Genomic DNA, 17,909 nt, shown 5'->3' with positions numbered 1-17,909 from the left:
CATGGAACACAATCTATATATATATTTTTTGGAACACAATTATATAAGCAATATTTCTCTCTGATTGTTCTAATGTATCATGAGAAAACAGTTTGACAAATTTTCACTACGTGAAGAGGTTTAGATAATTTAATGAGATAGTCATGTTCCTGTCACAGAACAGAATGAAGCCCTGAGAGTACAGACTGTGGGGGGTGGGGGGGAGGTGTGCAGACAGGCAGGGGAATGCATTGAGTATGCACCAAGATGCTATCAGCAGACAAAACAAGCACCAAGGTCAAATATAAGCCCTTCTTTGAAAGTCACAGGAAAAGACACTCTCAATTGCAGGTAGTGATTGATTAGCAGGTGAGCTACTTCTCAAACGGGCGATTCTGTGCATCAGCAGGATAACATGAGCAATCTGTTTAGCCTTAAAATAAGTGATTTCTCAAGCAAAGACAGCTACTGTACTAAAATTAACACATTTTGAGTGTTACTAGTTTTGTATTTCTTAGTGATAAAATATTGTCATTGAGGTGAATTCTTGCTTTTACTAAGTAAATATTATTTTAGAAGAAAAAGATACAGAATGAAATCTACTCTAAGACTGTTATTTTTATTTTAAGTGGTTTGTTTTCTTAGAGGTCAGATCTTAGAGAAATTCTTCTACATCTTAAATATATTTTCACATATTCCTGGAAACCTATGCCAGATAGAAGTTTTAAAGTCTTAAAATAATGTATAACACATGAATTTTTAAGCTAATAAAAACAAAACTTTGTACACTTAACAATAGGAAAAATGTCAAATGCCTCCACAAATAACAGAAACACATATAATACAGTCTTTTTTTCTCCTCCAAATCTCTATGTTTCAGTACTAATAGCAGTGGTTGCCAATGTGGGATGTCAAGATGGTACATTGGGATATACGAACAAAATATTAGAACTTCTACTCTTATTTTTATCTCACACTTCAAAATTTTATATTTTTTTATTTTATAATATACATAACATGATAAAATAGTAAAATGTATATACAACTTAAAAATATACATGCACATATGAAGGTATATGCTGAAAATTATTTGACAGGGGTACATGATCAAAAAAGTTTAGACATCTAAAAACGAAAAAAAGTTTTCCTTTTGGAAAAGTGATTTTAGAAAAGCAAAGTTTCATCCTTCTCTTCATCTAAAATTTCTGCTCAGTTTTTAACTCACACTTTCTTTGGTGTGAAACATAGGTCTAATCATCTTACAAAACATTAGGTTTTTTATTTCACACATAGAAATATATAATAACCTCAAACCACACATTAAATACTATGAAAAGCAAGAAAGTCAAGGGGCAAAAAATACAGTAAGACAGCAAACCTTTATTGATACCCCACTGTGCATTTAATATAAACTAAATACAATGAGTGGATACAAAGAATAACATGTAATAAAGCTCTTTTCTCAAGAGATGACTCTAATGCAAGAGGGCACAGAAGCACCACTGTAATTGGATACAAGTTTCTAGTATCACCAGAGAAAATTGGGGTAATCAGAGCCCTGTGAGACCACTCAAAGGCATCTAGAAAATGGAGAGATGGAAACACTGTTTTTAAAGCACATCTCTTAACACCATGCTCCTGCTTTCGACAAAGACCCCTCAGTGAATCTCTGTTGGCCATAGGTTTAGAGTCTAGCTCTGCCCTTGCCATCAGCCAAAAGAATCTTAAGTTCTACTTTCCGTGGTAAACATTACATAAAGAGTTTTTGTTACATTTTCTAAAGATAAAAGTAAACTTTAAATATACTCTTTCCAAAGTACACAACCCCTGCTCCCAATATAAGTGCCTCCTCCCAGGTTGGGAAGCACCCTTTCACAGTGAAAGGACATAAGCAAAATAATATATACCAGTGAACTTGTTCTCCGAGCTAGAATAACTTCAGTCAGAACAGGGTAAACCTTGAGAAAGCAAACAAGGAAATAAACACTTACCCAGTGTTTTCTGAATATCATTCTTCGCTGGAAGTAGAGATCCCCTGGCATCTAAAAGCACTTCAGCCGTTTTTTTCAGTTTCTCTACAGCAACCTGCTGATTTGATATCTGTCCTTGCAGAGCCTGAAGGATTGAATGCTTCAATTATACTCAGGACAAAATGATACATTTCCAATATTAAAAAAAACTATTTACCGAATGATAATATTGGACATAATAATCTTTTCATAACTATAAATTTATACTAGAATCCTTACAATAAGACCAGTCATAAAGTAGTGTTAGCAAAGGCATCTGCCAGTCAGGAAAATACAAATTTGGTCTTGAAATCAACTGTCAAGCATATATTCATGATACTTGGCCTGATTCTTGATCTTGCAACCCTCTACTAGCCTGAGATCTCCCTTCATCCCTACTTCAAGGTCTCTGGTGATGATTACGATACCCTCAACTAACCACCAGAAAACAAAAACCAAAATCAACCTAACACCAAAAAAAACCTTTGGGACTATTTGTGACTCCAAGTAAGGAAATGATTAAGGGTTTCCATTTCAATACAAAGTCATATTTATTTCTGTTTATCCAACAAAAGTTACTTAACATCTAACAAATTAAAAAGAAAAACTTGCTGTGTCTGTAGTAATACAAAACCAAACAGACACAAAGCTCACCCACAGGGATCTTATGATCTACATCAGGAACTGATATGTGCTACTGGAAGCTGAGAGGAGGGCTAACTGGACAGGGAAATGATGGTGGTCCTGGGCAGGGTCCTGAAGAATGTGTGGACAAAGGCAGGTAGAAGTGGGGATGGAGAACACTTCCCTGCAGAGTGAACAAAGATGCAGACAAAAGCATTATAGGAGAAGGGAGGGTCCCAATCAGTTGGAGAATGTGTATGGGTTAATCAACAGCAAGAGGACTGTCCAGCAAAAGAGTTTACATTCTACCTTGAAGAGTTGTTCAAGGATTCTAAGTATAGGTTGACATACTCAAAAGCTGTCTTAAGAGAAGGCTTTAAAAAAAAGAGAGAGAGAGAGAAGGCTAAACTTGTAGCACTGTATGGGATAAATGACTTGGCTAAGAAATGAAGCAGAGACACGAGTTAGGGGCAATATCAGCAGTAACAAAGGAGAGAGGCCCTTCTGGGCTGGGAAGGCCAAATTGGTTACAGAGTTGGGGAGGGTCTCTTGATAAGTCAACTAAAGCTGTGCCATGAGATATGGTAGCCACTAACTACATGGAGCTTTTATAATTAAAAATTAATTGAAATCAAATAAAATTAAAAATTCAATTCCTAAGTTGTACTAGCCATATTTCAAGTCCTAAGTTGCCAAGGGTGACTAGTGGTTACCATACTGGAAAAATTATAGAGCACTTCCATTGTTACAGAATGTTTTGTAGGATATCATTGCTTTAAGGGGCAGGAACAAGGGAAAAGAAGAGGCAAAAGAAGTATCCAATGTTTTTGAGCCTAGTTAATTAATGGAATTCATAAGTAAAGGTGGAAGCAAGTTTAGGAGCAAAGGAGAGTCTGTTTGGGAATTTATGACCTGAAAGAACACTTAGGACTGTCCTATAGAAAAAAAAAAAACAAAACAGTAAAGTTGGAAATGGAGGTGACTCTGAACACAGGCTGGGACTAGACATAAAGCTCTGGTAGCTAAGACCCATGGTGAGACCACTAAGGAAGCAAGCACAGAAACACCAGAGGAGGAGGCCATGAGAAATCACAAAGAGTACTTATACTTAAGTGATGAGAAGGGAAAGAAGAACAGATGTAGCTTTTTTTTTTTTCACAATGTGTTTGCCGCCAGAACAAAGGTGTCGTGAAAACCACAGCTAAACCTAAACCAAAATGGGAAAGGAAAAGACTCACATCAACATCGTCATCATTGGACACATAGATTCGGGCAAGTCTACCACTACTGGCCATCTGACCTACAAATGTGGTGGGATCAACAAAAGAACTATCGAAAAATTTGAGAAGGAGGCTGCTGAGATGGGAAAAGGCTCCTTCAAGTATGCTTGGGTCTTGAATAAACTGAAGGCTGAACGTGAACGTGGTATCACCATTGATATATCCCTGTGGAAATTCGAGACCAGCACATATTATATAACCATCACTGATGCCCCAGGACACAGAGATGTTATCAAAAACATGATTACAGGCACATCTCAGGCTGACTGTGCTGTCCTGATTGTTGCTGCTGGCGTTGGTGAATTTGAAGCAGGGTCTCCAAGAATGGGCAGACCCATGAGCATGCCCTTCTGGCTTACACACTGGGTATAAAACAACTAATTGTTGGTGTTAACAAAATGGATTCCATTGAACCACCCTACAGCCAGACAAGATACGAGGAAATCGTTAGGAAGTCAGCGCCTACATTAAGAAAATTGGCTATAACCTCGAACACAGTAGCATTTGTGCCAATTTCTGGCTGGAATGGTGACAACATGCTGGAGCCAAGTGCTAACATGCCTTGGTTCAAGGGATGGAAAGTCACCTGTAAAGATGGGGATACCAGTGGAAACACACTGCTTGAAGCTCTGGATTGCATTCTGCCACCAACTCGTCCAACTGATAAGCCCTTGCATCTGCCTCTCCAGGACGTCTACAAAATTGGTGGTATTGGTACTGTCCCAGTGGGTCGAGTGGAGACTGGTGTTCTTAAGCCTGGTATGGGGGTCACCTTTGCTCTGGTCAATGTTACAACTGAAGTAAAGTCTGTTGAAATGCACCATGAAGCTTTGAGTGAGGCTCTTCCTGGGGACAATGTGGGCTTCAATGTCAAGAACGTATCTGTCAAAGATGTTCATCGTGGCAATGTGGCTGGTGACAGCAAAAATGACCCACCAATGGAAGCAGCTGGCTTCACGGCTCAGGTGATTATCCTGAACCATCCAGGCCAAATCAGTGCTGGATATGCACCTGTGCTGGATTGTCACACAGCTCACATTGCTGGCAAGTTTGCTGAGCTGAAGGGAAAGATAGACCGTCGTTCTAGAAAGAAGCTGGAAGATGGTCCCAAGTTCTTGAAATCTGAGGATGCTGCCATTGTTGATATGGTTCCTGGCAAACCTATGTGTGTTGAGTGCTTCTCTGACTATCCTCCTCTGGGCCGTTTTGCTGTTCGTGACATGAGACAGAAGGTTGCTGTGGGCGTCATCAAAGCAGTGGACAAGAAGGCAGCTGGAGCTGGCAAAGTCACCAAGTCTGCCCAAAAAGCTCAGAAGGCTAAATGAGTATTATCCGCAATACCTGCCACCCCAGTCTTAGTGGTAGAAGAACAGTCCCAGAATTGTTTGTGTCAATTGGCCATTTAAGTTTACTAGTAAAAGACTGGTTAATGATAACAATGCATCATAAAACCTTCAGAAAGAAAGGAGAATGTTTTGTGGACCATTTGGGTTTTTTTGTGCATGTGTGGCAGTTTTAAGTTATTAGTTTTTAAAATCAGTACTTTTTAACGGAAACAACTTGACCAAAAATCTGTCACAGAATTTTGAGACCCATTAAAACAAAAGTTTAATGAGAAAAAAAAAAAAGAACAGATGTAATCAGGGAGATGGAAATGCGCCTGGAATAATTCTCTCCCCAAAGGTTATAAGAAGAGAGAAAATGGAAAAGGTTAACAACATAATTTGCTTCAGAAAGGATCCTGTATTCCTATATTTGCCGAATAGAGGTCCCCATTTCTCTAAGTACATGCAGCTAAACAGTTAAAATGAATTGAGAAGAGGTAGACCCAAGAACCACAGACAAGTCTTCCAGAAGTCTGGCCCTGCATCTGTAACACCTCTGACATATCTTTGTCCAAATGGGCTGACTGTCCACACGGGCCCCATGCTTGGCTTTTACTTCCCTGGAGCTACTTGAGCTCCTCTTCCAGTCTCACATTTGGATTTCAAATTCAAATTCCCATATGTCCAACTATAGATGAACTCATCCCTGGCCATGGGCCCAGGTTTCCAACTGCCTCTTGATCATTTCCATCTGGGTATAAACCATCACCTCAAATTCAAAACGCTGAATCTGAACTCATTATGTCATTCCTTACACCTGCATTCCTCCTGTTGTTGTATCTCATGACCCAAGTAGTAACTCTGAGGTTCCTTCTAAACCCTTCCTCAACCCTCCTTTCCCCATGCAAATCCACCATCGGGCCCGGACAATTTTACCCGCTTGCTGTGTTCTTAAAAGCAGACTTCTGCCCTGTATACTGGATTACTGCACTCAACTGAAAAAAGCATCCTGAGCTCCCCGCCTCCCCTAACATAGTCCCCAAATGTGTTCTATCTAAACCTGACTATATTATTGCTCCCCTCTTTAAAGTCTTTCAGTAGCTTCCTATTGCCTTTATAAAAACAACAGACTTCAGCATAAAGGTCTGATGACATCTATTCCTAACTGCATCTTCTATCTTATCTTCTTCTACCTAGTTCCAGAAATGTCCAAAAAAACACAGCTGTTTCTTAGCTATTTGCTCATATCTCCATATACTAACCTTCTCACATAGCCTATTCCCCATCATCTTGAGCCTGGCTTTTGTTCATCCTTTATTTTTTTAAAGATTTTATTTATTTATTCATGAAAGACACATAGAGAGAGGCAGAGACATAGGCAGAGGGAGGAGCAGGTTCTCTGCGGGGAGCCCGATATGGGACTGGATCCCAGGACACTGGAATCATGACCTGAGCCCAAGACAGACACTGAACCACTGAGCCACCCAGGAGTCCCTCTTGTTCACCCTTTAGCAGTCAGCTGGGAAAACTTTCTCCTCACCCCTACTTTGTAAGTACTCCTTGCAGGGGCTCCCATCAATACCCTGTGAATATTACTGGATTTGTCTCTTAAAACTAACCTCTTTGAGAACAAAGATTTCATTCTATTTAGCTTTCTTTTATCACCACCCAGCAGAGTGCTTGGCACATAGTAGGCCCCAAGAAAAGTTTCTAGAAGTAGTATATGAATGAAAAGTAAATAAATTAAAATATCAGGTAGAAGTTCCAAAAAGATCCTCTTCTGTTTCAGCTTTCATTTCAGACTAAAACAAATGCTTACAGCCAATGGAAAAAATTTCAACTAATTTTCATATTCAAGTAATTTAAATGACATAAGGACAGCACATATATGTCTAAAGGCCCACCAACCTATGGCTAACAATGGATTTGTGATCTGTATACCAGACCCTAAAATTGTCCCAAGAGGCCAAAGCATCTGTATCAGAGAAGATATGTCTAGGAAATTCTTTCACAGGTTTACTTACAGAAAGTACAAAAAATTCCTCAAGATAGAAACTTCACGTAGAACCAGACAGAAGTCCAAGCCACAGAAACAGTTTGCTTGTATTGCATACTTATTTAAGAGATGGAATAAGGTTATGAATACCTCCAAAAAAAAATTTTTAAATGTGAGTTCTCCAAGGGGAGAGGCATGGTTTTAACATCTTTGCGTCTTAAACCTAAGGGTGAACAAAACCTAGGATGAACAAACCTAGGATGAACAAAACCTAAGAATGGGGCTAGCACAGAAACGTCTACCTAATAAATATATGTAAAAGTTAGCATGGTTCTACAAAAATATCCCATACCAAAGATGGCCCTACCTAGCATCCTAAAACTTAGAAATGGATTACAAAAGAAGCATTTTTTCTTCATCTCTTTTTTTCAAAACAGCCCATACTTTTTTTCTCCATAATTAGGTTCAAGAGAGTCAACAGCTTTTAGCTCCTAGTATGTATCAGGTTATAATTTAACTAGAACAGTGCTTTTATAATACTTTAGAATAAAACCACAAATTAAAATACTCAAAGGGGGATCCCTGGGTGGCGCAGCGGTTTGGCTCCTGCCTTTGGCCCAGGGCGCGGTCCTGGAGACCCGGGATCGAGTCCCACGTCAGGCTCCCGGTGCATGGAGCCTGCTTCTCCCTCTGCCTGTGTCTCTGCCTCTCTCTCTCTCTGTGACTATCATAAATAAATAAAAAAAAAATTAAAATACTCAAAGGGGTACCGTATATAGCTTTTAATGGGTTTTAATGAAATCAAAACATAATAAGGCATCTGTAACAGGGAATACTGAATGATTATGACCTTGGTCTCCTCGCCTAGACCAGAAAAGTGTGAAATTTATAAAAGGCACCATGGAAGACTCCTGACTTAACAATATTCCTGAGCTTAGTGAAAGCCCAGAAGGTCGACACTGTCAATTCAACATGATCTAGCTCCATGCCTAGTGCCAAACCCAGGCGTCTAAACTGGTCCCCAAGTCCTGTATTTCAGTGCCTCACATGGTACTAAAATTTCTTTTGTCCACTGATTTTCCTGGAAGCAGAGCTTGAGGAGTGCCTTTAAAGTTCAGTGGTTAACAGAGTGTTGACAACACAGCTACCAGTCCTTTGAATAATAATGCTAACAACAATGGACAGAAATGTTTCAAATGAACTGACTTAGGTACTCCCCAAGTTACATTTATTATCCAACAGAATATGCTAGTAATGGAAATGTAGAGAAAAGTGATTTTTCTGTGGTAGTCTTATGTGTTTATATTGCTGTTAAAGAAAAATAATTTTTAAATGTTAATAAAAATGAAAGGAATGGAAACTACCTAATCCTCCTAAAAACATATCCTTGCCACATGTTGAGATCATCTGTGAGGAAAATAAGAACATATGCCAAGAGCAACTTTAATTGCACATTTAATTTTTAAAATTATGCTGTGGCTTAATTAGAATTTATGCTCCTTTGAGACACAGCTCTCCTATAACATTTCTTTGGTTCCCTTACGACTAGAAGAGTCTTCTTCTGCAGTCCATACCAAGGAAGTTTTCCTTTGTTTTAAAACTAATCAAGGTATCCGTTTAACTTAAAAACCACAGCATTCTCTTGGGTTCTTCTTTTTCTTTTAGCTCTAGTTACATAAAAATTACTTTCATATAGGATGTAATCAGTTTTCTGATAGAGACCTCACTTAAAATGTGTTTTTATACACTCTCCTAGACTAAAAATACCTAACTTCTTAACTGAATGTTATGTTGGCAATCTTAATAATTATTTTAAGCTTTTGGCAATCTTTACCAAAATAATGGCCTTCATGTTGCGGCCTCCTGTCCTCTGCCCCTACCATATACTGCCCTTGGACATGTAATCAAGTGGGACCTGAAAACTTAATTAAGACAGATTTGTTCTTGTGCTTGTGGGAAAGAGTAAACACAAACAAAAAGGCCCAGGACTGATAATGCACATCAGTAACTAGCAGATGCAACTGAATTCTGGAAGGCAGTTGTTTAACTGGCAATACTGTGTGGACTTTCTAGCTATAGCAGTAATGACTGCTACCTACCTGCTCAAAGGAGAGACAGAACTGATTTATGAGATGAAACTTTCAAACCCAAAATTATTGGTCATATGGAATAGGAGTAAAGGACTTCAAGAATTATCTTCCCTTACATTAAGATTTTAAAATATGCTTTAAATTTAAGATGACTCTGCCATCGTGGGTATACTGAGACTTTTGTAATTGTTCAAGTCTGACATCAAGCCTGCACTTCTCAAGGAGCAGGTAAACTTCCTGAGAACTGCGCTAGGCAATAAGTCTCTAAGAGTCATCATGGGGACACTCATTAGGAACATCGGTCGTAGTCCTAAGACCCAAAACAGGAGAGTGACATCCCTTCTTCCTTTCCACCTGTTCATTCTTGAACACTTATTGAGTACCTACTTTGGGCCACATACTCTCGTAGGTGCTGCGGAGATAGTACCGAACAAAATAGAGAAAAACACCTGTGTTCATGGAATTTACTTCTAATGGAGGAGAAAGACAATGAACAAAAATAAATAAGTATAAAGATAAATAAGTGGCCAGGGCAATATTAGTTTTTCTTTAAGGGAGGAGGGAGCGGTGGGATGCAAGCCATAATTGCAATGTCAGACCAGTTAAACAGCAATGGAAATAACAATCTCATTAGAAAGAGAAATGAATAGACCGTGAATCAGAGTCCCAACTCCCTCCAGAAAGAGAAGTCCATTCCCATCGTTTGTTCCCCTTTACAAGGTGAAATGATCACAAAAGCAGGGGGAAGTGGATAGCTTTTAGTAAGACTACTGAAGGGTTGGATCTCTCACTTTTCTCTCTCTGTCTTCCCTTACCTGTTTCTTTCTCTTACCTTGGTCTCTTCTAATTGCCTTTGTAGATTTTTAGGGTCCACAGCGATGGGTTCAGATAACTGTTTGCTTGCTGTCACCTCACAGGCCTGGAGCCCAGAAAGAAGGGCACATGAAGCATCTTCATAGTGTTGATATTTATCTACCAAGTCTTTAAGATTATTCCCAAGGACATTGCACTAAAAAAAGAAATAAAATAAAAATAAAAAATCAGAAGAGAATAAGGGTGGGAGGCTAAAATCCCACCATGTACGTGTTAAAAATCTTAGGACCTATGAGTTATGTAACTTGGAAAACACCAGAGTTCAACCAAAGTTAGTGAAAACTTTAGGACTAAGATATTTTCCTTCATGTGGAGAAGCATCTTCAAAAAGTAACCATAAAAATGAAGAGATAGTCCTAGATTTATACCAGTTCGAAATATGTTTACAAGGAAGAATTCAGATATCAATCACCAGAGGAGGCTAATCAACCAGGACACACTCCCACTGAGTTATACTCCATGTGTATAGCTATGTATTTGATGGAAAGGTTTTCAAAGCACTTAATAAATCACTTATATGTCACGTAAGACTGAAGTTGAACAAGAAGGGAAAATAATCTAGATCAGAATGAAGCAAAGGCCAATAATCAATGATGCTCTTCAAACCATCTGTGTGACTTGGTTAGTCTGTTCAGCTTACACTGTAAAGAGGGAAATGTTTTCTTAGTCCCGCGTTTTTTTTAAATAAATCTCTTTTGCACATCCGCAAAAGGGAAGCTGAAACAGTCTGTTAGCCGTGCAGTATTACAATAATGCACTGATCAACTCTATCTGCAAAACAAACAAGTGTAATATTGGTGAAGGGAAAATTAATCTGATGTGAAAGTTTGGTCCCAAGCCTGAGAGGCTGCAAATGAGCTAGCCCTGCTTTCTGTCTAGAACCAAAACATAACCGCCGCCTGGTGGTCAGATCAGATACTGGCATTTTAGACTTAAGGCTGCTAGGCAATCACTCCCCCAAAAATTGAATTGATAACTTGAGGCTCCTAACCTTTCAACACATTTGCAGAAGTAAAGCTGATGAATAAGAAAGAGGGAATGAGGATGAAACCACCTTATGTCCTCTGCTTCAGTTCTTAGATTGCTCCCTTCTCATTCCAAAACAAAAGTTAAGAAGACAGAGTGAAAACTATAGTCACAGGCTGACTCCCCTTAAAAATAAAATTACCTTAGAGTAGAGAGACCTGAACCGATCACTGGCATGATCCAGTTTGCCCTGGACTTCTCTGTAGGTTGCAGAAGTATCAATATGATCCTGGGCCGCCTTGCTGCCGCCGCTCCTCCTGCTACAAGACTTAGCTGCTTCTAACACTCTGTTGCCGGAAATTGTGATGTACCTCAAGTCCCCTTTGTGAGAAATGACATCTTCTGAGAAACTCTTCTGCCGCTTCAGTTTGGTCATCAGACCGCTGAGGTCGTCTGCGCCTGCTTCCAGGTTTTCTAGCTCTTGCTCCGACTGCTGCAGCCAGTGCTGGAACTCGCTGTAATCAGCATCGAACTTCTCTAACTCCTCCTGCAGAGAATGTGTTAGCTTCATCTTCTTCTCCACCGTGGCCAGAGCGGTTTCGTAGTGCTCTTTCAGCTCCTTCATGTTCTTTTGCAGTTTTTCCTTCTCCTCGGGAGACAAGTAGTGGCCCTGTTTGTCAAGCAAGGTTTGTGCAGACTGAGTGGCCATGAGGACTGCTTGGTGCTGAGAGACGATCTTCTCATGTTGGGCCTGTGTGGAAAACAGGTCAGCCATCAGGTTGGAGCAGTGACCACCTTACATTGAGGCTGTCAGGAGGCCTCTGTCACCTTAACACCAACACACTTAAATGAACCACAGGTGATGACTTGCTTCTCATTAAGCTTATCAAGGCACAAGGGATTTCCCTCACATTGGTGCGTTTCAGGAGAGCAAGTTTTGACCACTCTAATTTTATTTTTATAGAGATTTTCTAATCTTCTTTAGAAAAAGATAGTCACAGAGGACAAGTACTGATTTTGAGAAGTTTGAAAAAAAATGATGAATTTCTCTTCCAATCCTAAAATGAGTATCTACAGTATTGATCTCATTTTACTCACTGCTTCTTCACATCAGCAGTCCCTTCACAACCCTGAAGGGACTGCTGATGTCTTTAGCTAATTATCGAGCAAAGAAATACAATATTCTGATTAAGAAATGACCCTGAGAAGACATTTAAATAGGAAAAAGAGAATCTGTTGATTTTAAGGCTATAACACCAGGATGATTATGAAGCAAGAAAAACATACATTCAGAGAAGCCCAATGAAAGAGGAACATACATAATCAAAGAGAATACTGGAACTATTCAGCTTCACTGGGCCTTGGCCTCCTACATGGGGAAAATGGAGACAATTATCCCTATATATCATAGGTTTGCTGAAAGGAGTACATGAGATCACATATATGTAGAATACTTCCTGGCAAGTTTGGCACAGGCCAGGGATTCAAATCCACTCTAAAGGCAGAGAGCAGACCTTCTAGCAGGTGTGCTGCCAAAAGGTCACAGATATGCTTCTCTGGTCTTCAGGACAGCTGGTTGGTGCTCAGATAGCTGGAGTCCCTCCCTTTCTTTCCAGCCAGAGCACCTTCCATTCACCCCAATATCCATACAAATATGGCAGAAAGGGTAAGAATCTTCCTGGGTAATTTTCCACATTTCTCACGATGGTTTACAGGGAGCCAAATGACCTGATAACATTACCTTAGAGCTCTTTTACCATTTGGTCCACCTCCCACCTCCATTCCAGAAACTCCAGTCTGTTAAACCACTACCTCCACCCACACCTCATTAGGCACATTTGGAACTATTTTCCTCAGTCGTTCTTGTCTGGTAACAGAGCTTTCCTCAGGTATCTCTCCCACACATCCCCTCTAAGGTCTTTGCACAAATCTCACCCTCTCAGTCCTATTCAAATGATCCTATTTAATGCTGTAAGTGGCTCCCAACCCCATACCTACCCCCTCTACTCAACTCATTTCTTTTAGCAAAAGATCACCATCTTCTAATACTTCATACTGCATAAAATTTAGTTATTTATTAACAACTCTCATCCTGACTTATCATCCTCACTATTCTCATATGTAAACACCATGACAGGGAATTAATTTCACTCACTGGGGGATCCCAAGCACCTAGAACAAGGTGGGCAACAAAGGCTAATAAGTATAACTATGCTATAAAGTAAACAGGACTGAGAAGCAGTCATAGGGCAACTATTCCCTGATCCCCATTAGTCAGCTGACAACATACTCATTAATATTTGTATTCTATCTATAACAATGCTTGCCACATCATGGGCACATGATAAATATTTTTGTCTGAAGAACTTTCTTTCCACAGACTGTGTCTTTGAGATTTGAACTATAATCATAGACTACTCTCTCCAGTGGGTCTTCTGCACAGAGTAGATTAGACAGACATATATAACACCTTATAAATCATCTGATCCAACCTCTTCCTTTTATAAATGAGGAAATATAGTCTGAAGGAAGAAACTGTGTGGCCTAGGACATGTGGCACAACTAGGAAGTGCTAGAAACAGAACCCCTGGCCAGTACCTTAGGCTATCTCTCCACTCTGCCAGGACTCTCTAAAGCACTTTCAGAGTCCTACTTCTTAGAAACAAAAAGATCAGAAGGCAAACATCATGAAATTGGCTAAAAACAAGGGCTTTCCCGCAAGGCATCTTTATGTTAAATCTACCCACTGGTATTTGCACTCCTTGGGTCAAGTTACTAACCTTTCCTGACTTCTTTGTAACACACTCATCAGACATTCCTAAAGAAATTCATTAGATTTTTTCATTTTAAGTGATACTTATGGTAAGGTTCAAGAATAGCCCCTGAAAACTACAAATACAATAAATAGTTCCACTCCTCTTCTGGTTTAATTTATATTTCCTTTAAGCTAAAAACCTCTCAGAGACCATTCTATTCCAAAGACAAAGACATGGAGGAAAACACACAAAACTGCAAGAGCACATCAAGTCTGGTCATCTGACTACAAATACCAAATGCTGGAATAAAGTGATCAATTTTGGGACACTTTGAAAAAGGTTTTCAAAAGTTGCCTCTGCTCCTGTACTAGATGTATACACTTGGGCCAGCTACTTCACTTTTGTATGTTACAGTTTCCTCACCTTTGAAACAAGAGTATAGTGTCAGAGGGAGCAGGGGTGGGAAACTCAGTGTGTTCAGTTGGGAGGAGGTGAGAAGAGTGCCTGGCCCACTGCATCTGCTCTGAGTATCAACTATCATTATTTCTATTACTTCCTTATAAATCTGCTTTGCTTAGAAGAATGCTATATCTAATGATTCATTTCTGACTTGCTTAGAATTCTCACAGTAACTTCGATCTGACATAATGACAACCCTAGAAAATAGGACTTTATGCTAAGTGGTCATTAAGGCTTTGAGACAGAACTCATGTGCCCCTCTCTTTACAGACCTGAGAGACAAAGTTTGACAGTATTGCTCTGTTTAAAACAACACACCTTAACTTTCTGGTACTGCTGGTTCAGATTATCCTCAGTGGGTCCAACTGGACCATCCACATCAGTTTCCAACAGGTTACCGTTAACATCGTCCTCCTCTCCCATCGCCGACATGCCGTCGCCCTCTGGAAAATGGGTCCCATTCTGTTCAATGGCCTGTCTCTGTTTCATCCCTGCCCTGTCAGAGTCTTTGTCTATGCTGGACAGCCAGTCCAAAAGGTTTTCTATCTTGGTTTTGCTCTCTTCCAGCTGCTTTGCAGCCGCGACCTGGATAAAGAAAGTTCACAGGAGGTACTGTGAATGCTGGATAAGGCACCGATTTCAAGATATTCCAAAAGGAAATATTTAAGATGATTTAAAATTAGAGTGGGGATACTAAAAACTGACACACGCAGAAGACTGAACACAATGAAATTAAACCTCAGAGCCACAGGCAGGTTACTGGGATGTTTCCACTGTCCTCAAAAATATATTCTGAAATTTTAACTACAGTTGATGAGTCCTCATGCATTTCCCAAGTAGAAAGGCTGACAATCCCCCTTAAATTATTTTTTTTAAGTTTTTAAATAAGTTCTTTAAAAGTATTTTTAAAAAGTTAAAGCCAATTCTTCAAGCTTTCTGTGGTATTTGGTAAATTATGTAAATATATATATAATATATATATATTACATATACATATAATTTGGTCAGTTATATGACTATAAACACAAAAATCTAGTCTCTAGTCCTAAGCATCACTTATTGGCACCTGATAGCACTTAAAAATTCAAGGAGATGTTAGGCTAATCATCAACAAAGCAATGGTATACCACGTATTTGAATAAGGACCTTTTCTGTTTCTTCTTTGATTGCTGTTGTCACAACTTTATCCAGCTCCTTTTTTGACTGTTCTGCCTTTAGATTAAGCTGTTCACACTTTAACTTGGCTTCATTAAGTTTCTGCTCGATCAAAGCTTTATCTTCTCGAGACAGCTTTTCGCCATTCTCTTTTAAGAAGTTCTCTGTATTTTTCACTATTTCAGCCAAAGCCTGTGCACTTCCTTGCATATCTTTCTGTAATTCCTTATAACACAAAAGAAATAAAAAACCTCTCATTAAATTATTACCTATATAATTCCTCTAGAGTTGTAATTCTAAAAGAAGGAGTGAGCAGAGAAGAATCTAGCATGTACAGGATAAAAAAGCATAGTCAGTTTGAGTTGATTTACTTAAATCACAATATTTAATGTGAAACCTCAAACATTAAAGAAAGGTGTGAGGTTTTCATGTTTCACAAAGGGATATGGTTTGTAAAACCCTGAATTTAAGGAGTGCCTGGGTAGTTCAGTTGGTTAAATGGCTGACTCTGGTTTTACCTCCCGTCATGATCTTAGGGTCCTGGGATCAAGCCCCGCATCACAAGGAGTCTGCTAGAGGATTTCTTTCTCTCTCCCTCTGCCCCTCCTCCCACTCATGCACGCTCTCTCTCTCTCTAAAATAAATCTTAAAATCTTAAAAAAAGAAAATAATGAATTTTATAATATATTCTATACAAATGTGCACACACCAGATATTTTTCATTCTGGAAGCTTATCTGTAAGAACTTTTAAAGACATGGTACTATTATTTATTCATTTTTTAAACATCTATTTTTTAATACATACCTATTACTCAGGATAAAAATAAAGTAGTTCTCCCAGTGAAGTAAAATAACTTCTTCTAAACCCCAGAGCTCTCAATATGCAATATTTGCTTCTTTGCCCCAGCCATTAGGAAGCTCAAAATTAAGATCTCTCCTCAGCAGTTATAGCTTCTGTCTAGATTTCTCTATTTAATTTCTCTTCTCCTCCTCCTTTACTTTGCATTTTCATTCTCCATATTATACTGTGTTTGAACCTTCATATTATTTTCCCATATTTTTAATTTAAGCCTCATCAAATTATCCTAAGAATTATTTGAGTGGAAACAGATACTACTTTATGAGCCACTACTATGTCACATTAATTGTGCTTGTCACTTAATTTACACACAGTATTTCCTTAACTCTTAGAATCAGTGAACTATGATTGATGAAGAAACTGAGGCTCGAAGAGATTCAGTTATAAAGCTAACAATGTGGAGAATCTGAGAGGTGAACCAAGAGCCGTCTAGTTACAATGAAAATGTTCTTTCTCCAGACACCAAAATAAAGATATCTTTATCCATCATTATCGTTGGTTCATTCAATGAAAAGGGACAAATTGTAGAGAAAGAGGGCAGGAATAGGAGGTTAAGAAAAAGAAAGAACCCAAACGAATGGTTATTTCACCTGATGTGCAAGGGAGTGAGCTGGCCGTAAATGGATGCAAGTTTTAACTCCCCACACAAAGCATTTCCGTTAGCAACCTCCTTTATATGGTCTTCCCTCAATATCTCACCAAAACCAGTCAAGAAAATTACTGGCCTTGAAATTGGAAATGTAACTCTTAGTATATAAAGCTCACACCTGGGGGCATCTAAGCATACTGTAGCTCAGAAAAGCTAAAACAATTTATTACAAAAGTAATAAAACTTCATATCAACAGAGAACTGCTTTTACCTCCTGCTTGGACTGATACTTCTTCAATTCAACTGTGCCATCTCCAATCACAAAGGCTTCTTGGTGACCAATCAGGCGATTTTCAGTTTGGGTGAGGAGATCACATATCCCTTGGAGTTTCTCTTTGTACTCCTGCTGACGCTCTGCCACAATCTAAAGCAGGGCAAAATTAAAGCATCTTAAATGTGTGGTCCATAAACTCACTACTGTGATTACCCCTAATTAGAACACATTTTGCAAGTTTTTTCACATTTTACAAGTTCTAACTGCAAAATTAGAACATATCTTGCAAGCTTTCTGAGTATGCTGTAAACATGATAGCAGTGGGGTACATATTGAGCAAGGTGATACAGAAAGAGCATGTCCCATATACGAAGAAGGAGATCACGTTTGGATGAAACTGCTCAATAGAATACTGGCCATGCATATGTGTAAAGGATGGAACTTCTGACCGAGAGGAAGAAACATTCCATTTTCTTAAGCTCTTGAAACCTGCGACACACATAATTAATTCTGCAAAGGGATATCAAAACAGAAGTTAGTTGTGATTTGTCTGTTAACAAATTTGCTATGTGTATATAGGTTATCATGCTAGAGATAATGCCTAGGTGCTTCCAGAAATAATAAAAGGAGTGCTGCATGCAATGTTTCTACTTTGTCACTATGCCTAATTCCAT

General features: G+C 39.0%; 1 protein-coding gene across 29 annotated transcripts in view; it reads right to left on the bottom strand.

Moving 5' to 3' along the window:
• The window catches only part of DST (dystonin), a 481,436-nt gene that overhangs the window by 109,201 nt on the left and 354,326 nt on the right, over nt 1-17,909 (bottom strand). For all 29 annotated transcript variants that reach the window (XM_041769040.1, XM_041769112.1, XM_041769077.1 and 26 more), the window contains 6 exons: nt 17,233-17,385; nt 15,504-15,737; nt 14,676-14,942; nt 11,345-11,893; nt 10,136-10,312; nt 1,971-2,094 (listed from right to left, as the gene is read on the bottom strand). In XM_041769040.1, the coding sequence (XP_041624974.1) occupies nt 1,971-2,094; nt 10,136-10,312; nt 11,345-11,893; nt 14,676-14,942; nt 15,504-15,737; nt 17,233-17,385 (1,504 nt within the window). The remainder of the gene's footprint in view (nt 1-1,970; nt 2,095-10,135; nt 10,313-11,344; nt 11,894-14,675; nt 14,943-15,503; nt 15,738-17,232; nt 17,386-17,909) is intronic.

This window comes from Vulpes lagopus, chromosome 1 (genome assembly GCF_018345385.1).
Source record: "Vulpes lagopus strain Blue_001 chromosome 1, ASM1834538v1, whole genome shotgun sequence".
NCBI classification, from domain to species: Eukaryota; Metazoa; Chordata; class Mammalia; order Carnivora; family Canidae; genus Vulpes; species Vulpes lagopus.
The sequence above is the reverse complement of the archived record's forward strand: the minus strand, read 5'-3'. Positions and strand labels throughout refer to the sequence as shown.